Below are 22817 nucleotides of genomic sequence, written 5' to 3' on the forward strand. Positions count from 1 at the left end.
TGGTGCGCAGTAGGTGCCAACAAGCCAAAAAAAAAAACGAGACAAGGTTCCCGCTTGGTGTGACAAAAAATGGCCACCAACCAGCTTGCTGTTTGTGTGACTTTGTCACGACTGTGGTCCATCCTCTTGCCGCTTCCAAAAGACCCTCTCCCCCCCCACTCTCCAACTAAACACCTGGTCACATGCTGCGGATGGACGATCGACACACTTGATCACTTTTGCTCTTGATCCAATCTTCCAAGTATCCCCAGCACCACCGCCAGTGTGTCACACATGCAAAACCGCATAAATCGCGCCCGACCTGCGTGTTGGTGTAAGGGGGCCAACAGAAAAAAAAAACGGGAGGTCCTCACAGGTTGTGGCCCGCCGACACCGAGTGAGTAAACTCGGTAAACGTTGTTTGTGCGTGGATTTTCTTTTTTGGCGCGTGCTTCATCGTGCCCTCTCTCTCTCTCGCGCGCGCTCACTCAGACACGGACGCGGCAACATGGCGACCGTGCGCGGAATGGACCAGGGCGTTTGTACGTAGCGGGGGGGAAGGGTAGGGAAGAGGAAAGCGAACGGCCGTGCCGTGGCAGGCGTAACGTCGTATTTTTGGCATGATTGTTTAGTTGGCTGTCAAATGCGAATGCTATACCCCCCCCCCCCCCCCCGCGCCGTGTGCTAGACACACAGAAGCGAAAACCCAAACGGGAGGGAGCGGGACAAGGGGAGATAGAGAGAGAGAGGCGGCGCAAAGATTGATGGATGGAAAATGGAGACCGTGTAACCGGGGGCCGGGCCGCCCGACCGTGGGCAGGGTGCGGAGGTTCAATAAAATATGGTCGAACGATGCGCGATGCCGCCGTTACTACTGTTCCTGCCTACTGGTGGTGGTAATAGGAGGGGGGGGGGGGGGGGGGTGGTGGAGCTGCTTGTGGACCAAAACGAGGCAGCTGAGCAGAGCCAGGAGCACGGCTAACAGCACGGCACACGAACGGCGCACGGCACGCCGCTGTCAATGTCGTTTAGGTTCCGCTTTCAATCAACCGTAACCACGGGTCCCCGCACTCCCCCCCTCTTCCTGCAGGACACAAACTGCACGGTTCTTTGGGGGGGGGGGAGGGGGGGCAGGGTAGGTTTGTCATGTGCTTTTTTCGGCCTGCGCTTCGGTGTGGGTCAAACGGTGGTTAGATGGGGCTGTTGTCTCCAACGCCTGGGTGCCGTGCAAATCCCAACGGTGTCGCGGCATTACAATCGTCACGGGGATTAATGATCTGCGAGAGAAAGGGGTGCTCGTTCTTCTTTTTTTGTCTTCCATTACACTTTTCAGCACGTGTGTGTGTGTCTGTGTGTGTCTGTGTGTGTGTGTGTGTGTGTGTGTGTGTGTGGTTCGTAAAGATAGACAGCGGAGCTACGACGACAAGCAGCGCGTATGTAAATGCACACACGTCCGATTCAATATGGACGTTCGGTGAAAGCTTTAATGCAACTTGCACGCCTTCTGCCGGCCTGTCGATCGTGTGCAAAAACGGGCACAACCCGTCGGTGTGTACCGAATTGGTGATCACACACCGCCGTACATTTCGCCATTGCAGTGCGTATCCTGACCTCGGTCAAGCCGCGTAAGTTGTTCGCGCCGACGAGCGACAGGGCAAATTATCGGCCCTGCTCGCTCTTCCACTTCACACATGCACACAAACAAACAAACACACACACGCACACACACAGAGTAAAGGGATGACCCGGGTGCAGCAGCTACAGGGCTCGATCAAAGGCGGCCGAAAGCAGCGGCACAAGAGGAATAAAAATAAGTCTCTGCAAGCGCGACGATGGCCGTGCGACATGACCGTCTGCGGTGGGGCAGTAATGGAGGGTGGGGGGGGGGGGGGAGCTAGCAAGACAGGTTCATCACCGCACACTGCTGCCGGCAACAGGTGGGCAACAGTCTGTGTGCAGCACACGATAGCCCTCGCTTTCGTGATGGCGGTGAATTGTCACCCAATGTAAATATGCACCGCTCAACGCACCTTTCTGGGGCCAGCGACCACGACGACGACGATGATGATGATGATGATGGTGGTGGTGGTGGTCGTCGATGAAGCACTAGCGACGAGTATGACCGAAGGATGTGACACGCGTGACCACACAAACAGTTGCACAAATACACACGCGCACACACACGTGCTGTGCCAACGATGACGGCGATGACGATGGTGGCGCGAACACGACGATAAAATCCAAATACGGTTACGGGGCTAAAAAAAAGGCTCTCGCGGCGGCGTGCGAATGATGAGGCTGCACCGTAATTTGGTGTAGCGGCCTTTTAAAGTGGTTGGCGTGTAAGTGTGTGTGTGTGTGTGTGTGGTAGTAAAACGAGGCAATCAAACAAACAACAGCCACAACGATGAAACTAAAAACTGTGCTAAACTGCGAACTGAACCGTGTGACACAGAAAACAGTAAAACGAACGAGTGACCGAATTAAAAAAAAAAAACAAGCACACACACACAACAACAAAACGGGTAACCGAAACGTTTGCGTAGAGACGCGGTAATAAAACGAAAGTAGCGGCGGGGAGATCGCCAATGCACGCCAAAAAGGTACGACGAGCGCTTGAAACAACACCGCCCGGGCCTACTAGCTGCTACGGTACACTACGGGAGAATAACTGGCGCGTCGATGGAGCCAGCGTTTTGCGGCCAGTTTGGCGAGACACGGCCGACGCGAAAGCGACCGAGAGAGAGAGAGAGATTCGCGAACGAGAGCGAGAGAGGCATTGCGTGCGCGAGAGAGAGCGCACAGCCTGTGTGTGTGAGAGTAGTTGTAAGCGGGAATGAAGCGGATGTAATGCCGGGTTCGGGTTACATTTCGAGTAGAAATTATCAGTAAAGTTGTCAGTGCATGATAGGATTGGTAATGATATTCCATGCTGTGTATTTGCTCCGCGATCATCTTTTGGAGTTGGACCATACCCGCCGAAGATGCTGCAAAAGAGCGCAGAGCGAGCAGGACCGCATGAGCGAGCAGGACCGCATGAGAGAGCCCTAATGAGATGATCATGCTCCCGTGCTCTTGCGTTAGCGCGCTCTCACGCACACCTTGCCCGAGCGAGCGCCCTTACCGATCCCATGGCTGCCCCGCATCCGCTCGTTGGCCTGAATTTAGCGAACGATCGCATCGTTGCATCGTGTGCGTGATTTGCCGTTTAATTATTCGGCGGTGCGGGGAGGGGTCCCACTTACCAGGCCAGACCCCAGAGCCAACGTGAAGCTCACGCGACCGACCGATCGGATCGGTTGATCGATCGATGACTTGTTCGAACACACCAGAGAGTGTTGATCGAAGGGGGAGAGGTACCGATGCGGTGGGGCTGTGGTATTATGTGCCTTTTTGCCTTTTAATCTAGGACGCTGACGACGGGGAGACGATCTCGCGATTGTTGGGTGTCAATTATTCCATCACTTCGATGGTGCCGGTCGTGTGCACAGCTGACAGCGTCGTCAAGGTGACAACGATAGGGCAGAAGACGTCGAAAGTGCTGAAGAAGGCTGCGATTGATTCGTGTCGATCCATGTCGATTGGGATTAGGAGCTCCCCCAGTACGAGCGTGTCCAAAAAAAAACAGCCTTTGTGTGTGTGTGTGTGTGGTCGATGTGGACGTTTGATTAAGACGCCATCCTTCGAGAGGAAAGCGCGAGAATCCGTACACATGCATGCGATCGTCGATGGCGTCGGGTGAATTAGATTTTAATGAAGTAATTAATTCGTCATGGTTCGGCGTCCGGCCGGACGGTAAAGGGCCGGACATGCCATTGGGGTTGCTGGTGGGGGAGGGCGCAGGAGTGGCAATAATAGACGACCGATTTTGCCGGGGCCGGGTCAGCTTCAGTGATGGTGGCCGGGTCCGAGGCCCGCGAGAGCAACACAGATCTAAAATTAAATCTGCCCACTAGCGCAGCATTATGTGCACCCGTCGCCACCACCACCATCACCACCACCACCGCCAATGGGTAATTCGTTTCCTTCATTCGCGGTATCGTGTCCTTCGCCATCATGCTACTCCCTTCCCTCTACCGCTCGCTGAAAAAGCAATTGATCTCCGTTCCCCGCGGAAAATGCGATGCGAGGAGGAGGACTGCAGTGGATGAAAAAGAAGCAAAAAAAAAAAAAAAACACACCAAAATTGATGTGTCAAAAACACACCGAAATGTGTTACTTTGAGAATTGGCATGATAAACACGTCTCGATCTCGGGCGCATCGTTTTGTGGCTGGCGGATGGGATGTGATTTGATGTGACGAAGCGAAGTGACGGAGGCGGAGGGGAAAGGCTGCACCCTCCGCGGGGGGAAGAGTGGTGTAGAATTATTTACACGATCTCGGCGATCTCATATTTAGCCACCATATTTCGCGAAGGGCATTATTTACACATAATTTTAATTTTAATTTATATACGCCCCCGGGGCTTTGCTTTGGGTAGGTGTTAAGCGTGCTGTCATAAGCCGGGGCCGGTGCGCAATGAATTAGATAAACTCGCACCGCGCCAGCCCTCTCGCAGCTGGAAATTGTAACAAAATGTTCATTATTTTACGATTGCTTTGCCTCGCGGTAAATAATGTGTGTCATTAGGCGGCTCAAGCCACTCGCCGTCATGATGTGTGTGTGTGTGTGTGGGTGGGTGGGTGTCAGAAGAATGTTTACAATATACACTGCGCGACACAGCCGTGTCACAGCCTCTGTAAACAAGAGGGGGATGGCGGCCGCGAGCAAGAGAAAAGCAACGATAGTAGTTGCAGCACCCTTTCGCCCCTTGCTCTATCATTTGGGTGGTGGGTTTTCGTGGCGTGTAGTAAACCGCAGCCTCACCACACCGCCGGTCCACTGACCTTACCGGACCGAAAAACGAGTTTGGAAAGGCAAACGACGACGACGACGACGACGACAACGACGGTGGCCCAAAACGTCTCTCTTTACGTCGTCAAACAACGGCTGCCCGCAGTGTGGCGAACTGAAGGGGTTGGCATCCCCGCCACTACCAACTGCTACCGGTGTTGGTGTCGTTTAAAAGAAAATTACCACACTAATTATATGCCTGCCCGCCCTGCTAAGAATGTGCCGCACAGCCGGGTGCCGCCTCCCCTCCTGATAACGAGATAATTTTGTAACCATTTTCTCCATTTTCTGCTTGCCCGCTGTTGTTGTGCGCCCTCTCCATTGCCGACCCGCCGACGGTTGTATGTTTATGTGTGCTCTCTAAATAGTATCTTCTCTCTCTCTCTCTTTTTCCGTCTCTCCATCCGCAGGTAAGACAGCACGACGACCCAGCCGGTGTTTGTTGACATAATTTGCGGAATGTACATAGGTCCGTGGACAATTAATTGGTTTCCGAGTCAATTGGGATGGGAAGGGGGGAGATGCTATTACGGAGAACACCCCCCCCCCCGCCGGAGGAAGAGGTGGTGATGAATGTAAATCTCCCCCTCCCCCACCCCTCCCAATGTATTACCGAGAATGGCACGGCTTTTGGTACGGAACATCGGCAGAAGATTCGCTTGGAGGTGCATTGGAATTGGAACACAAATTCGTAAGCTTATATAATTAGTTTCGTGCTGGTACTTGATTTGAATGATATTCTTTTGAATTCACCCATAACAATTGGGATGAAAAGCTAAACCCCACCCCCCCTCCCCCCTTCCCACGAAAACATGCGCTATAAATTGAAGCTATTTTATTGGAAACCGTTGTCCAACCGTTGCTGCTGCACATTGCATTCCGCAGGGAAGATGCCACCCAACCAGCCGGTAAGTGGTCGCACGGAATCGCAGATGCTTTGGTGGAGTGAATTATGGAATTAATTAAAACTTTTCATCCGTCCCGCAACCCTCGCCCAGGGTGAAAGTTTCCCCTCCTGCCGAACAGCTGCAGTCCTTCGGTCGGGCGGGGGAAGGATTTTCGGGGCCAAGAAGTAAGTTTACAACGTACGATCGGAGAACCACGAATTGATAGAAGCAGTTGTCCCTGTTGTTCGTGTTTGGTGCGGCGATTAGTTGCTTAAGTTTATTGCCGTGGTTGTGCGGTGAGGGGGGTATATCGGTTCGTTAATTGAACTTGTTGTTTTGCCGCAAATTGTTGGCTCGGCTGGCAAGCGTTTTAGCACCGTGCGCGATTGTTTAATTGGAGCGGAAGTGGTGCTTACAATTGCTTTGCGCCGAAATAATTGCGCGATAGTGCGGAGGGGAAAATCGATGCTGAAAAACGTGAAGAAAACTCAACTTTTGCACAGACTAATTAAAGATTTTCGGCTATCCTGGGGGATTGTGAGGCATTGTTTGAGTGCAAAAATTCGCGTCGCAAATTCCCACTGTCAGATTGTTTGCACTACGCAAGCAAATCAGGATGGCAGAGGATTGTCCGCCTGTCCGAAGAATCATTGTAAATCGCGAACAACAACTCACAGTGGCCAAAAATGCTAATCACACGCGGAACGCGGTTGATGATTTGTTTGAGGTTATGACCGCGTCCTGTCCTGCTGCAGAGACAATAGCGCCGTCCTCCCCCCGCCAAGCGCGGTTAATTGGAAAAGCACGCGCACGCTGCGTTCGCGGAATGTCCGCGCGGTGTGTGTGTATTGTTGATTTATGGAAAACGTCAAAAAACGACAAAACGACCCCTCAACACAGGCGTTCTGGTTTCGGGGCAGTTTCGGGTCGAAGCTGAACGAGCACCAACCGCGGAAGTTGATATTTTATTCATGAATGCTCGTCGTCAACGAGCCAGCAGTGAAGTCGCTTCCGCGGAACGAGCGCGAAACAGGACAAAGGAGCTCATCCCGTACTTCAGTAGCAGCAACGGCAGCAGCTCTCGGGCTGGTGTGAGTGGTGCTATTTCCTGCCCATCCGGCGTACACAGCAGCGGAAGGCTCAACTATAATCGATAGACGCAGGAGTCGCCCAGCGGACGGGTGGGTAGGTTGGTGGTGTTCCCTCTTGTGCCGCTTTTATAATTGACGGATCACACGGTGGAAAACTGCTCGCAGCACCACTGGAAAGCACCTGTTTGATGAGACGCGATTCAGAGCGTCGAATCGGTTCGGTGTTTTGTTCGTCCCGGTGCCGTTGCGTGGCTCTCGCCAGCCCTGGAAGCCCTGTCGGGATGTTTGCCTTCCCATTTTTTGTGGCTATGACACCGAATCTGTCAGCAGCAGCACCAACGAGCCCCAAAATGATGTCAGAATTGTTATTATTCCGGTGGCTTCTCTTCCGAGCGATGAGAGCTGAAGACGTGACGAACCGTTGCCCCGCGGGGAAGCTGGCGGAAGAGGAGGCGAGGAAGCAAAGTATCGTGCCAGCTCGGTATGCGCGCGAATGTGCATGTACTAAAATATTCAACGATTTAATTTTCCACTTGCTGGGTGCTGGGTCGCGGGAATAAGGGAACACGCGGGATATAACACGACCGACGGGGGGATCCGACGACCTCGGCGCTCGGGACGCACACACAATCCTGCTGCTGTGTGAGTGTATTGTGTGTGCAAGGTTCATGCGGCAAAAGTCTGCGTTAGCATGCGTGATTGGGCGAAGCACATGGGGAGAGGGGAACAGGCTTCCTGCGCGGCCCGGCATCGTCCGCACGGCGAGAGTAAGGCGAGACCTCTGCGTGTCGTCTGCTCTGCCACTGAGCGACCCACGCACTGTGCGGGCGAGCGCACTGAGATTGAATATTGATAGCTCAATTATTGAGGTCGGTGTGCTCGGGGCCGGTGGTGCGGTGACAAAAGCCGTTTGCTGAGTGCCCTAGCCTAGGGTCTACGCAGCGGTGGCGCTGCGCTATCGACAGTGCGACAGTGCGGGCGCTAATAAGCGATGCTTTGCAGTGTGTGAACAGAGAGAAAGAGAGAGGCCGCAAAAAAGGGCACGGTGCACGCCAGGGGCAGCCAGCAGCAGCGGAGCGACGGAGGACATTCGGTGCAGCAGAAGGAACATGAAGGGTACCTGGTTCAGTGTAAGGTGAGCTGGTTAGGATGATGGTTTTAATTTTAACGGTGACGCCATGAACCCTCGACGAGCGTTGAATTTTCGAGCCGCACTGAAACACACACGCACACCACAAGTCCTGTGTAGGTTTGGATGTCGCCGAATAAAAAAGGTCCAACAATGCGAACCGAAGCTGCAACAGCGGGGTGTGTGTTAGTGTGTAACGCCGTAGATGGCGCAGCTGTATGTTATTTTTATCGTACAATTAAAAGACACCCACACATCCGCATCCGCGGCGATTTGCGCTTCCTTTCGGCTGTGTGTATGCGTTTTTTGCTGTTGCCCACACTATCAAGGGAGTTGTGGCGACATAACAAAGCAGGCACAAAGTGTCACTTGTTACAAAGGAGTCTCGGAGCAGAGCGTTTGTGTGTGTGTGTGGTTTGAAGCGTGAAAGATTCAAAGTAGCGCTAGAGTTGGGACTGTTTTTGGGGCATGTTTAGCTCATTTTCATGCACTACCATTTCACAACTAGTGTAAACAATACACAAAAACACACCAATTGACACTCCTGAACTGTTGTCGCAGTGTGTTGCGATCGATCGGCAATGTTTCGGGACGGGTTCGCTAAGCGTCTTTTGTCAGTTTTGGATTGTAGCGTCGCAGCACTCGATCGTGTCGCTCTTGAGATCGTCCCATCGCAGCAGGCTGCGTCACATCGGACAATGGTAGCGCTTTGTTTTGCTTCTACGCTCGTTTGACGTTTCCATCTGTCAATGCGGAGCCGCGGGTTTGTGTGTGTGTGTGTGTTAGTGGATTGGCGCTTGTTGTGGTCGGTGGTGCTTAGTAGCTTCGACCACTCAACGGATCAAATGTCAGCGAGTGGTGTGGCGAGCCACTGAACGAAATGTGAGCCACTGTGTTACGGATCCGGGGGAAACAGTGCAGCAGTTGTCTTGGTTGTGTCGTAGTGGTTAAAGAGCGCCGCTGGGCATCTTCCAGCATCACGGGGGCCGGTTGGTTTGTTGATATTGCCGTAGAACGTGGCCAACAAACGCGGGTGACGAGCTGTCGGATGGGCTTTTCGCTACCGAACGTAATCGAAAATTGAAAGCGACAACATCATTAGCCTTCTGGGCGCGTTCGCGTTCGCCCTCTGTCCATTCTCGCACCTTGCCATTGTGTCAACTCAAAGGGCCCCGGCGGGGGTGGTGGTGATGGTGTAAAACGACACGGCTCAAACCTGCCCCGTTGCCGAGTGGGTGGAATTGTAAAGAAAGTGTCCCGCTTCTTCTCGCTTGCGGCAGTTTTCCATCGTGGATGCAATTTACACCTCCAAGACGTGTACTGCCTCTAAGTGAGGCTTTGAAAGATGATGGTAAAATGGTGTTTAAAGTTTGCCGCACAGACAAACAGGTGGCGTACCGGCTGGTGCTGCCGATGATGGTCGGGATGTGTATTTAAAATGCGGTGCACACGTGTATAGGCGAATGGAAAGGGAGTTTTAAATGCGGGTGAGAAAAGGCAAACAAAACGAAGAAAAGATCAGCCCGGACACGTGTCCAAATCTGCACGTTTGGAAGAGCTTGCTTTCTCGACTACTGTGTGTGTGTGTGTTGGTTCGTTGGCAAAGGCAAGTGGTGCTGCTCCGTGGCGGCAGTGTTGGTGGTGTTGGTGAGCGAACGGGAAAATTTATTTATGTTTGACCAGCTACGGCGGTGGTGGAGGCGAATCGTCGTTAGCAGCAGCAGCGGTGGCGGCGGCGGCGGCGGCTACGGTATGGCCATGGCCGCGAGGAAGCTGAAACCGTGCTTCAGCCAGATATCGATAGCGATTGACAACGACAAATGGGCAGCATCGTCCACGGAACCGGACTGGCACGAGGAAATGCTCAAGTAGGTGTTTTGTGACTTTTTTGTCCAATTTTCTTCACCCTCCCTTCGCTCCCACCGCTCAGGTTGTTTACTTTCCCACTCGTCCCGTTTTTTTGTGTGCTCCGGACTGGGAATGAGATGGATTGTTTCTTTTTTTTCACGAGCCAATGGGAGACAAAATGGTGGCGAATGATGGAACGGTTTTTTCTTCATTCGGGGCCGTTTTGCTTCGGTCCATTTGAGCAGCAACGTGCGCTGTACCAGCGCGCGTGTGTGTCTGTGTGTGTGTGATGAGAACATGTGAGTGGATTGGCGGTTTTTTCTCATTCATCTTCTGTCGCTTCCTTTCCTTTGATGAGCAACGGTACAAGCGAGTTTGCCAAGTGAGACGGGCAGGAGCGGGAGGCTGGTGGGTGGTGATAACCAAAAAGAAGACACAACTACGCTAGACATTTACCGATTGTCCGTCGGCTGGGCCAATTCTCGTGACCAGCGTGGGGATGGGCGGGGTGCGACGTGAGATGTAATTGACACCCTTTGACCATTGGCCACGCGGCAGGGAGGACGGACGGAGAGGGAGGGTCGTGTCACGACCAAGACCGTATTGTGTCGTGCCGTGGCGGTACAGGTACAGATGCTGTGTTGGTGTTGATAATAGTGTACCAAACCGTGAGTCATTGCGGTACGGACGGGAGGATATTTTTAACTTTTGGCTTACTACTTCGGGCCGAACAGAAACAGAAGCTGGTACAAAAAAAAAAAAAACGGTAGCAACAATGAAAAACGGCGCACCAAACGGCCGTTAAGGCGTAGTGCCAAAGGGGCAACAGCAGCAAAGCGAAAAAGGGAAAGAAAATAAGCACACAATCATACACACACACAAACACGCTGCAAATCAAACAGATGTGACTGTGGCTCGGGCACGGGTGGAGTAAAACCTGTCCTTGTTCTTCTCCATCTTCCCCTTGTTTTTTTTGTAGGTGGGTGTGAGGGGTTTTTATTTGCGTTTCTGTTTCGATTTTTTTTTTCGGCGCAAAAGGAATGTGTTTGGTTTTTTGTACTTCGTTTCGCTTTTCTAAACAAATGTGCCGCCCTGTGAGCGTGTGTCGTGATGTATGGACTGCCATGGGGAAGTTTATTGTATTTTTTTTTCGAAACATTCGCCAGCGCAATGCAGAGTAATGCAGTGAATTAATAATCCCACCGTCGTATGTGTCGTTCGTTTGGTGTGTTTGGTTCGTTTTGGCGCTGGCCTTGCCTTGTAGCTAAATACGTTCGGGTTCGGTTTTGTTTTCCAAGCAATAGTTTCCTCTTTAATATATCGTCTTCCTCAGCAGCGTTCGCTTTGCATCCGAAGGTCAAACTTTGATAATCGTTTCCGGGGAAAGCTGCCCGGGTGATTGCGATAGCCCTCCTGGGAAATGACCGGCCCATCCGAATGCGTTTCATTGCTTTGACCTTCCAGAGAGCGATAACAAAAACATACACACACACACACACACACAACGGCAAGAAGATTCCCGAAGAGCAAGGAAATGTGCTTTGCTTCCTTTGGCCTGCCGGCCGGCCATTCTTCATGGTGCGATTGCGTGACGAAGATCGGTAACGCGCTCGCGCGCACCCATGTAGGTTCTGCGAGTGTGCCGGAGTGATAAGCGGGTGTCCGTTTTAGGGCGCGAGCGCGCTTCACGGCTACGGCTTAAATGTTCTCCGCTTTTTTCTCATTATCAGCTTGTTCCGATCGCTGGACGGGGCACAAGCTGGGTAGGGCCGATCGAAGGACAACGCCACAGGGCGGAAGGAGAGCTGAGCGCTTCGCCTTTTTCCTCTTTATCGGCTTGTACCGTTGGCGCTGGGTAATTACTGTAATGAAAGTAGCAGATACACGCTATCGAGAAAACTCGTCACTCGTCCACCCGATCAGGCGCTCGTACGTGTTTTCGGAAGCTTAATTTCGACCGCAAACCGGAAGCTCATGCGGAACGGACAGAAAAAGAAGGTTGGATTAAGATTAGTTGGTTTTATTCCATGCTCATGTCGTGGCTTCCCCCCGGGTGAGCTTGCCTGTATGCATGGGACATGACCTTCGTTCTTGTTTTTCTTCGTTTTTTCCCCTATGGTTGGATTTCAGCGGATTGACCTACATTGGACAAAGCGCCACGACAAGTGCGCCCTCCATATCCATTCCAACCCCAATACTGGTCGCTCGATGTGCTCTTTGGCAGAAACTGGGCGCTATTTCGGCATATTGCAGCCGCCATTGGTCCGGCTTCTGCATCAGCGTGGCACAGCTGCCGGGCGCCACGTTAATGTCATGCACAGCGTTTTAAGCGCTTCGCTTTTTTTTCCTTCGCTTTGGGAACAGGATATTGCTCTCCGAATCCTTTCGCAATGTCATCTTTTCAGTTCCGAGCGGGTGCGCTTGGAAGGATTCTACACTGTCGCAGCAACACACGCGGCGTATCGCCGGAGGTTCATTTCATAAGGGTTCAAAGCTCACACGGTGCACGGGATGTGTAGCCTACGCCTTCATGTGTGTGTGGAGTGCACCATGTGGGTGGAAAATTCGGGCCAACAAGCGTACCGATAAGAGAACAAGGGGTTTTCTACCGTAACCGTAACCAGAACTATGCCGACGGGCACTGACCGTGGCATGGGATAATGTTTTACGATGCTTGCGTCTTGTGTGCTGTGTGCTGGTTATTTTAGCTATGTATTTTTTTGCGCTAGGCAATTGTGATTCGTTCCAGAACGGCGTGTGGGCCTAGTGAATTGTGGGCAGCAAATGCACAAAACCGCACGAGGGAAAGTCATCGCTTCGAGGGATGGCAAATGGTATATCAGCCGCGTGTATAGTGTAGTGCTATAAAGAGCGTGTGATTGTAGAAAAATATAACACTGCTCTGGAGTTTCGTCTAGAAAGACGTACCATGTTCTGCACTGTACTCTCTCGTGGTGTGTTTTGTTCAAGGCTGTTAGATTCAGTATATAATTTGTGTTTTTCTTACTGGCACACACATACATACAGACACACACACACATGCTGCATGCCGTACTGGTGAATCGTGAAAGGCTCCGCAGTAGATTAGGTTCATTTTTCATCTCCTTCCATGTGCCGGCGCACGAGACACAGACGTGGAGGCGCCTGGTTGCTCGTGAAAAATGGAGCCGCCTAGCCGGTGGTAAAGTAAAAATATGCCGGAACCGTTCCGGCGGTGGCATATGGTTGATTGCGATACATTCATGATAATTAACCAATTGATGGGTAACCGTGTCGCCTCGCAAGCCACCCCACTTCCCCCAGGATCGTCCCACGAAGGCAGCCGCACGTGTGCCGGGTCAGGTCGGATTTGGTTTTGGGTGGGGAGTTGAAGGTAGATTAATTTTCTTTGCTCATTTGTGCGGTTGACAATCGGAAAAAGGGCAGCACCACGCGCTCGTGGTACTGCGGCCCGCGTTGTGTGCGGGCGTGGGAAGTCAAACAAAAAGTTGCTAAAGAAAGTGTCACCAGTGGCTCGGGGGTGAGGCTGGGGCGAAAAGTGGGTAATAAAACATTCAACATGACTGTCGGCTGTCCAATCGGGTGATTGAGGGCGCTCCTTCCGGGTCCGCGTACGGATACGGTGTGTGTTGTGTGTGGAGCATTGTGGTTATGCGTCAATTTCCGCGCTCTTTTCTCGCTTTCCTCCTCCCTTTCGATGGAACCGATCGTGGACGTGCGTGGACTGACACAGTTGTCTCGCAGCATTCGGCGCTGCCAAAACCGACAGCTAGCAGCTATAAACTACCCAAGATAAAAATGGCCTGCTAACGGGGGAAGGAGGTGGCTTTGATATCGAGTGTGGACCCCGTAGTGAATTGATTTGTAAGGGAAATATTTATCGAGACAGGTCTTTTTTATTTCGCGTCGGCGTTGCTGCCTGCCTTTGGCGTGCACGTTTTGCGCGTGGGACATTTAATCAGCCACGTTCCGGGCTGGAAGTGGCCACACCCACTCGGTGGAAATAATCTCTGCGAAAGGTCCGACTCCGAAAGGCAGCATTACGCTGAGCGTCGGTTTCGCCCTTCATCGTGGGGACGGTTTCGCCCTTCATCTTTTTTTGTGTAAGACTGCTTGCAGCAAGAAGCAGCTGCGCAAAAGAAAACGTTCCGTCTTTTCATTTTATGTTAACTACACCCCGTTAACCCTGCACGCATCGGGAAGCGGACGCCATCGTTTACTGCTGGCCCGGGCTTTGAATACCAATGGCCCGCTTTTTTTTCCCGAAAGGACAATCAAGCTCTCGCGCGCAGATGGAAATCAGCTCACAAAGGATGGCGTGTGTTTTGCCTGCGCCTCGGCTGTGCTGTGTGTGTGTGTGTGTGTGTGTGTGTGTGTGTGTGTGTGTGTTGTTCTTGCCCCGCTCGTTGCCCGCGCTCCGTTTTGTTTGCTAGCTTTATGCATTTGATTTGTTTTGATTAGCCGGCGTGTTTTACTGTTCAGCAAGTTGGAAGAAATCGGTGCTGCAAAGTTTGGAGTTGTGTTGTTTTATAGTGGGTTGAAGCGAATATTTGCATAAACTCGGTCGTGCTCGCTGGCCGTATCGCGGGTGGGTGGGTGCTTGAAAAACTCGCAAAGACGCAAAGGAAAACGAGCGAACCGAAAGAAGAGCGTTATCGGCGGCTGTGTCCCCTGCTTCGCTCCATCCCCCGACGGGTCGGTGAGCGGTCGGCGTGTTTTTGTGTGTCTATTTTATGTGGCTTAAAAATGGGTTGGTTTTATTTCCACTTCTTGGAATGCGTCGTCTTGGAGGCACTCGGGGTGACATTTATTCGGTAATGGCTCTCGGAAAACTCGCAAAGGGCGGCGGTCTCCAAAGTCACCACTGTTTGCTGCTGACCCTGATTTTCGGCCGGCACGGCGGGCCGCGGGAGCTTGGGAAAATTTATGAAGCCATCACGATGCCTTCCCGCTCCCATCTGCCGGCCGTTGGGATTGAGGTTAAGTTAAGCCTCTTTCTTATCTGCTCTATCTTTTTGCCCCCCAAAGGGAAAGTTTCGGTAGGCACGAACAGTCAAACCCCGCCTCTTCTCCTACTTCTGGGCGGAAAATAGGGCAACCAGGGATGGGTGGGCAGAGGGTATGGGCAAGTTTTTATCCGATCAAGCATTAGCGAAATAGATTTTTGCTAGGGTAATTTGGATAAGACTAGGATTAGACTATTATATGTCCCGAGCTTTTTTTGGTTGTTCCTTAGCCATGCCATAGTGGTGGAACAATGATTGATAGGTCTTTGTGTGCGCGCTAGAGCGAACAAAATGGAGCCGAGAGGAGGAAGAAGGAAAACGATGGTGGGCAGTGGAAATATTCACATCCTGTGACATTTTCCATTCCAGCAGTGGGTAAACCGAGCGCGAGTTTACAAACGAAGTTAGTATTTATTCGCAATCTTCATCCTCCCTCCCTCTCGGGGGCAGGGGCGAAAACTTTTCTTCGACTTTACTAAGTGTTACGAGGGTTTCGCTTAAAGAACAGCATTATTCAATTTCGCAGAGTCTTTTTTTTATTGTTGGGACCGTCACGTGCCTTGCAAGCCGCTGAAAGGGCTGAAGTGGTTTTGTTGTTGTTGTTGCTGTGAAAATAGTAAGCAGAAATCGATGTTTTTTCTGGATAAAAAGGAATTCCGAATTCTGTCGAACGTCCTTGTGCCATCCATCCGCCTTTTAAGTACACCCATACGTGCAGCAACTTTGTCTGTAGTCAGCAAGATTTGATGGTGTGTATTCGTCGTACAATACACAGGTAACATATTGAAGATTGTCATCGATCACACCACCCAGCACCCACCAGCGCCGGAATAGAGTGTGAATTTTCAAAGCTGGTGTTGTTGAGATAAGATTTTTTTCCAAACTCGCCGCGGAGGCGGAGGCGCACCGACGACGAGAACCAGCGGGGAAACGTTCAAGGAACAAAGAAAAAGAAATAAAGCATGCGAGAGTTTGCCTCCCTTTTCCACCGCACGCCAATCTCCGTACGCATTCTTGCCGTGCCTGTGCTGTATTGTGTTTCCTGCCCGAATCCGGCCCGATGATGTAGGTTAAGTCTTGTCCCGGGCAGATCCCATCAAACCCCTAGCAAACGAAACACGACCCAGAATCGAAAGCGAGCGAAGCGGCGGAGCGACGAAACAACACACTCTGCTGCTAGATAAATGTGGAGAGTTTTTGATTCACTTGCGTTTTTGTTCTAAGGCTGGTGCCTCTCTGGGGTGCTCGTGATGATAGATTCTGTGTATGATTATTCCATCTCAAGCGGGGCAAGCAGGAGGACGCTGTGGTAGCGTTGCGGGGAGGGCGTTCACTTTTCGCTGATGGTGTGCAAAAAGAGTGGGACGGGCAGAGCGATCGATACAAAACATCATTGCGGGTGGCTCCGCTTTCTTGTGTGCAGCTGAACGACTGCTCCTTCCTTCCGTTTTGTACGGGAATGCTTTGACGAGAGCTTTGCCGAAGCTGCCTTGCCACCTTGATGATGGAATTCTAGGCAAATGATCCGTTTAGAAGAGAGGGAGGTTTAGGAAAGAGGGAAAACATACTTCTGTGAAGGTTACTTCCGAGCTCGTGAAATTCTCCCTACTCCTCTTTGCCATTGGTTGCTCTCGCTGCGGAACGATGCGTCCCCGGGGGATGAGTTTTGTGAGTTGAATTTTCGAAATTTGACAAGTGATAAGCCGTCAAAAGCGGAAGAGAGAGATAAAAGGAGAGAGAGAGCGGGTATACCTACGTGTACCATACTGTGGGGCTTTCAGGCCAAAGGTTATACAGTGTAATGGATATTAAACTGGAATCCATCTGTTTCCATGAAAAGCGCCAGCGAGAGTCAAAGGGAAACCATTACAACGTATCGCCACATTGAGATCGTGATCTAGCGAAGAAAGCGGGCAAAATGGCGAAAAGGTTTGTTTGCATGGGCTGCGGAATGAATGGGCCCCGAGGAGCAAAAGAAAACATCCGTACTACACACGCCCATTCATCTGGTGGCCGGGCGTTATCTTCGGTGCAACTTCTTTTGTGCTTTTTGTGGGGGGGAGGCAGAGGTTCCACAAGCTACTACCCCCTGTGCAGGGCACGAGCAAAGTAAAGAGAGCGGGCAGATTATAAAGCAATTTACCATTTAGCAAGGGACCCGCCGGACGACCCACCCTTGCCACCAGTTGTTTGGGGTTTGTTTATTTTACGCCGAAAGACTGTCAAAATTAATGTAATTTGGACGGGCCCTCGTACAATGGAAGGTGGTCGCCCAGTGTCAGTGTCACTCGCACTTGCTACCGCTGGCTACCAAGGGAAAAGCAAGAAGCTTTCTCATTCTCCCTTTCTCTCGGTCTCATGGTTGTTTTGTCGTGTGCCTTTCATCTTCACGTGCCATTATCGGCACTTTCCGATCTTAAGACATTTTGCGCTTCCGGGCACCCGGGGGCGTTGAATGAGCGGTTGCAGAGAAAGATTTCCCTTCCTTCTACTTGTTATTTCCAGCTTTCATAAACACGCACAAACACACAGTATCACCTCGGCATGGATAGATCTTTAACTCGCTGGGAGAAGATCTATGATCTGGCCTCAATCCGCACCTTCCGCGACCCCGTGTCCGTCCCGTGCCCAGAAGAATTTCCACTGGAGAGCCGAAGTCAACCATCGGGCGGGTGGCCGGGCGACAGGCCGGGTAGATAGGTTTATGGTTTGTGTATAATTAATTATTAAAAGCAAACATATCTCCGGACCGATTCCGCCCAGTGGACCGGCATCTCCCGAACGGAGGGGGGAGCGATGTTTGCTGAATGCCGAGGGCGTAGTGGGGACTGCGAGAACGAGCGGAAGAAATTAGACGAATGGGCAGGTGTATGCGTGATGTTGCTTTGGCGTGCTGCCGTCACAACGCGTGTTTCGCACACCCACACGCCCGTTTCGCTCGCCGCCAAGTCGAGCATCATTTTTTGTGTGTCGAGCCCGTCGGAGCAGTCGGTTTTTTTGATAAAATGTGGTTGTGTGTGTGTGTGTGTGGCCTTTCGCTTTTCTAGCTTGCCGTTGACACAAAAGGTTATCGGCAGCCGGTGTGCAAGATGAAGCAGTTTATGGCTTCGGAGAAACAGCATACGTTTACCTTTACCTTTGCGCAAAACGACAGTATCACATGTGAGAGTTCGGCGTATCTTTGCAGCGTTGCTGATTTGTGTGACCGTGAGCGTAATGAAGTCAAATATTCAGTTGCAGTGAGCGGGGGAAGCAGGTGCAAAACGGGAAGCTATGGGGCAATGGGGCGGAAAAAGTGAGAGAGTAAAAAACGAACGCCTATTACACACACACACACACACACACACACACACACACACACACACACACACACACACACACACACACACACACACACACACACACACACACACACAGTATCTTTCTTGCTTGATCTCTTAACGAGCTTCAGCGAAGGCGTTGGACTTTGGTTCTGATGAAACTGGCAAAAGAAAATCATGGAATTTGGCATTCAACGGGTAAAGTAAAACTTTGACTTGTACCTTTTTTTTGGGGGGGGGGGGGGGGGGGGGGGGGTAGAGGAAAAGCGCAAACGGAACACATTTCCCAAATATCCCCTGGTGGCTCTTTTATTCGCAACCAGTAAACTTTTTTCTTATTCAATTTTTCTTCTGGTGCAGGAATGCTAAGAGCGAGAGAGAGAGAGCGAGAGAGAGCGAGAGAGAGAGTGAGAGAGAGTGAGAGAGAGAGAGAGAGCAAAAGGGAAGCAGCATAATATTTGCATGCTCGCGACAGCGAAACCATTCTTTCACGTCGGTTGTTTGGTTGATTTCCCCGTTTGTCGATCGATTTGATGCAATAAGCGGCGGTGGAAACATCTCGAAAGAAAATTATGTTCATGAGCGTTCGTTTGTGCAAGTGTATATGTGTGTGTGTGTGTGCTGTGTGTTTACTCAGCATCCTTCAGGAGATGGAGGAGGACGGGCATAATAAAGTCAATTTCGTGGAAGCTTCCGATAAGAGCGAAATGCATTGTGGTGTAACTTTTCCTTCATAGTTAGTTGCAGATAGGGAATGGGGGGTTTCTTCCATGATTAGCCTAACGAATCGAACGAACGTCACTGTTCGATCTCAAATGACCTGCGGTTCTACCACAGTGCCGGATTATGGCAGCTGACGTTTTGTCATTCTTGTGGGTCTAGGGAGCTACCGCTGTGAAAGGGGAACCGCCTTTTTGTGGCACTTGTCACGAGCCGAAGAAAAGCGAAGCACGCATAAAATGGTGTGTGAATAAAGAAGTGAACTTACTTGCCAACAAAGAACAACCGACTGATTATTTCGTGTAAAAAAAAAGTAAAAATATCACAACGTAGGGACTTTCACGGAACATTTTGGTGCAAGTGACCAGGATAAGTGCCTGATTATCGGTTCAACTGTGGTAATCATAATTAGTGCAAAAGTTCTCGCTTGTTCTTTGCTGTGTGCGTGTGAGTGTGTGCTTGGAGCTGGCTAGGATTTTGTGTGCGTGTGCGCGTGTGCAACGTATTAAACAGTGTGTTTAACGCAAGTGTAACAATGGCGACGGCGCGAGAAGACAAAATTCGTGGCAAAGAGCAAAAAAGAAAAAACATTATAGATTCGATGCGGCGAATCGATTTATTCGTACAAACGTACACTGTGGACAAGATTCATGAGGTGACCACAAGGCTCGAGAGGCTCGAGAAAGTGTGGTATGGTTTTGAAGAAGTTCAAGAAGAGTTAGACAAGCTAACCCTTGAGGGAGACAACGCTGAAAATGAAAAGACGCGTGCAGAAATGGAGGAGCTATACATGAGTGTTAGATCCAATCTGCTACGGCTGAAGCCATCGTCTAATCCAATAGTCAGCGACGTTAAACCGGTACCCATTGTGTCCCAAATGAAATTACCAGTAATACAATTGCCTGAGTTTGGAGGTGATTTTAATGATTGGTTACCATTTCATGACACGTTTGTGTCCCTGATTGATAAATCAGATGAGCTTTCTGGTGTGCAAAAGCTACATTATTTGAAAGCTGCGCTCAAAGGTGAGGCAGCACGACTAATTGAGCCAATTCTCACTACAGATGAGAATTACAAAATTGCATGGCAAATGTTGGTAGACCGCTATGGCAATAAACATTTGCTTAAGAAACGTCATATCCAAGCCATTTTGAGGCTACCGAAGATTATCAATAGCAATCTAGATTTATTGCGACGCACTGTAGATGATTTCCAGCGACACACATTGGTGTTAGAACAACTCGGTGAACCAATAAAACATCTTAGCTCATTCCTTGTTGAGCTTCTTAGTGAGAAATTGGATAGTGCTTCTCTTGCGGCGTGGGAAGAAGCACAAGCGGATAAAAGTTACACATACAGTGACATGGTTGAGTTTCTGCGTAAGCGTGTGCGTTTGTTGGAAACGCTTGCTAACGATACGGGTGAAACGAGTAAGCGACAACCGCGTGTAAAAGTGAGTGTGAACACTGCTGCAGCGGCCGAGAAAAAAGTGGATATGTGTGTTGTGTGTGGAAAGCAGGGGCATACAATAGTGAATTGTCGGCGTTTCAATGAATTCGATGCAAAGAAGCGCCAGCAAGTTGTGAGGCAGCACAAATTGTGTTGGAATTGCTTGCAGGGCAGCCATTTTGTAACCAGTTGTACGTCAAGGTATGGGTGTCAAACGTGTGGCAAACGGCATCATACCTTGCTGCATGCTGAACGAAGCGATAGTGTAATAGCAGATGATTCGGTGGGTTCTGTTAGTACGATGGTGCTTGCTAATATTCCAATGCAGTGCAACTCTACTGACCGAAGCTCATATTCTAATGTTATGCTGACAACGGTGGTGTTGTTTGTAGTTGACGCAAATGGTACGCAACATCCAGTACGTGCGTTGTTGGATAACGGTGCGCAGCCCAATGCGATAAGTGAGCGATTGAGTCAGCTTTTGTGCTTGCCGCGTATGCGTACCCATGTACCCATTACAGGTGTGGATGGAACGACGACTCAGGCGTCATGTGAAATGAAGGTGGAAATCCGTTCCAGATTTAGTGAATTTGCTCTGAAACTAAATTTCTTGGTTTTGAGCAAGGTAACAGCAAACACTCCAGCCACATCTTTCTCCACATCATGTTGGAAATTACCTGCTGGGTTGGCGCTCGCAGACCCAGAATTCCATCAGTCTGGACGAGTGGATATGCTAATCGGTGCATCGCATTTCTACACGTTTCTGAGGGAAGGCCGGCTCAAACTTAGTGAACATGGTCCATTGTTAGTTGAAACAGTGTTCGGTTGGGTGGTAACAGGTGAAGTGCTCCGAGAAGAAGCTATAATTCAGCAAGAAGCAGCTCAGTGTCATGTTATGTTATCGTCGGAAAACATTAGCGATCAACTTGAGCGGTTTTGGAAGATCGAAGAGCTGCATGTTTCGCATTTCTCGGCGGATGAGCAGAGATGCGAAGCTTATTATGAGCAAACGGTATCACGAGACGAAACAGGCAGATATATCGTGAAACTGCCTAAACATCAGCAACATTCTACCATGATTGGAAAATCAGAAACGACATCACTTAAGAGGTTTGCTGGATTAGAACGTAAGTTATTTGCTAACTCACAACTTCGTCAGCAGTACAATGAGTTTATGTTGGAGTACATACAACTCGGTCATATGGTTCCTGTGTCGCCTGACAACCTGGATGCAGCAACCTGCTGCTACCTTCCACATCACCCTGTGTTTAAGGAGACAAGTTCCACGACTAAAATGAGAGTGGTATTTGATGGGTCAGCACCAACTAGCACAGGACACTCTCTGAATGATGCGCTATTGGTTGGACCAGTCATCCAAGATGATCTTTTGAGCTTAATAATCCGTTTTCGTAAATTTCAGGTCGCGCTAGTTGCGGACTTGGAAAAAATGTATCGTCAGGTACTTGTGCATCCGGAGGATCGACCGTTACAGAGAATATGGTGGAGGTTTGACGATAACCAGCCCATTCAGGCGTATGAGTTGCGGACAGTAACATACGGTTTGGCTCCTTCATCTTTCTTAGCTACAAGAACACTTCAGCAGTTGGCTGAAGATGAGGGTGACGCGTTTCCTACTGCCAAGGATACGCTGAAAAAACAACTGTACATGGATGACCTTATTGCTGGGTCAAATAGTGTTGATGGAGCTATACAGCTACGTGAGGAATTGAGTGCACTGGCGCAGAGAGGCGGTTTTACTTTTCGAAAATGGTGTTCGAATTCATTAGCCGTTTTATCTGACGTTCCCGCTGAACAATTGGCAACAAAATCATCGTTAAGGTTCGACGACAAGGAGACAATTAGTACGCTTGGTATATGTTGGGAACCAGAAATTGATACGTTCCAGTTCAACATTTCTATTACTACGAAATCAGAGAGAGACACCATGCGTAGCATACTATCAATGATTGCTCAACTGTATGATCCATTGGGATTGATTTCACCTGTAATTATTACAGCCAAAGTTTTGATGCAATCGCTCTGGCGTTTGAAGTTGAGTTGGGATGATACGGTGCCTGAGGACATTCAAAGGAATTGGATTAGATTTCGAGCAGAATTACCAGAACTTAAAGATTTTCGTATCCCTAGATTCGCTTTCGCTCATCAATATCGGCAAGCAGAAATACATTGTTTCACAGACGCGTCAGAGCTTGCATATGGCGCGTGCATCTATATTCGGTCTGAAGCTGAGGATGGAAGCATTCATGTTAATTTGCTAGCATCAAAATCGAGAGTGGCTCCACTGAAGGCATTGACGATTCCTAGACTTGAACTTTGCGGTGCATTATTAGGAGCTCGATTGCATGAGAAGGTAATGGCTGCAATGGAGATTAAGTTCGTTGCTCATCGATTTTGGACCGATTCTACCGTGGTGCTAGATTGGCTAAATGCTGAATCAAAGACTTGGAAAACATTCGTAGCAAACCGAGTTGCT

At 50.2% G+C, this 22817-nt stretch overlaps 2 protein-coding genes across 21 annotated transcripts in view; one reads left to right on the forward strand and one right to left on the reverse strand.

Moving 5' to 3' along the window:
- LOC1281897 (G protein-activated inward rectifier potassium channel 3) overlaps positions 1-22817 on the forward strand; it is a 75096-nt gene that overhangs the window by 20515 nt on the left and 31764 nt on the right. For 2 of the 9 annotated variants that reach the window (XM_061651908.1, XM_321870.6), the window contains exon 1: positions 5284-5564. The exons of 3 other annotated variants lie outside the window; for them this stretch is intronic. In XM_061651908.1, the coding sequence (XP_061507892.1) occupies positions 5380-5564 (185 nt within the window). In that variant the 5' untranslated portion in view covers positions 5284-5379. Of the gene's footprint in view, positions 1-5283; positions 5565-7710; positions 7987-8043; positions 9849-22817 lie in introns of those variants that run through there. 4 more of the 9 variants (XM_061651910.1, XM_061651911.1, XM_061651907.1 and 1 more) reach the window with 3 other exon arrangements.
- The window catches only part of LOC1281899 (serine/threonine-protein phosphatase 2B catalytic subunit 3), a 52985-nt gene that overhangs the window by 4213 nt on the left and 25955 nt on the right, over positions 1-22817 (reverse strand). The window contains exon 1 of one of the 12 annotated variants that reach the window (XM_321872.6): positions 2010-2683. The exons of the other annotated variants lie outside the window; for them this stretch is intronic. The gene's annotated coding sequence lies outside the window, so the exon portion shown is untranslated. Of the gene's footprint in view, positions 1-2009; positions 2684-22817 lie in introns of those variants that run through there. 12 annotated transcript variants of the gene reach the window in all.

The sequence above is a fragment of the Anopheles gambiae genome, chromosome 2, assembly GCF_943734735.2.
Source record: "Anopheles gambiae chromosome 2, idAnoGambNW_F1_1, whole genome shotgun sequence".
Classification (NCBI taxonomy): Eukaryota; Metazoa; Arthropoda; class Insecta; order Diptera; family Culicidae; genus Anopheles; species Anopheles gambiae.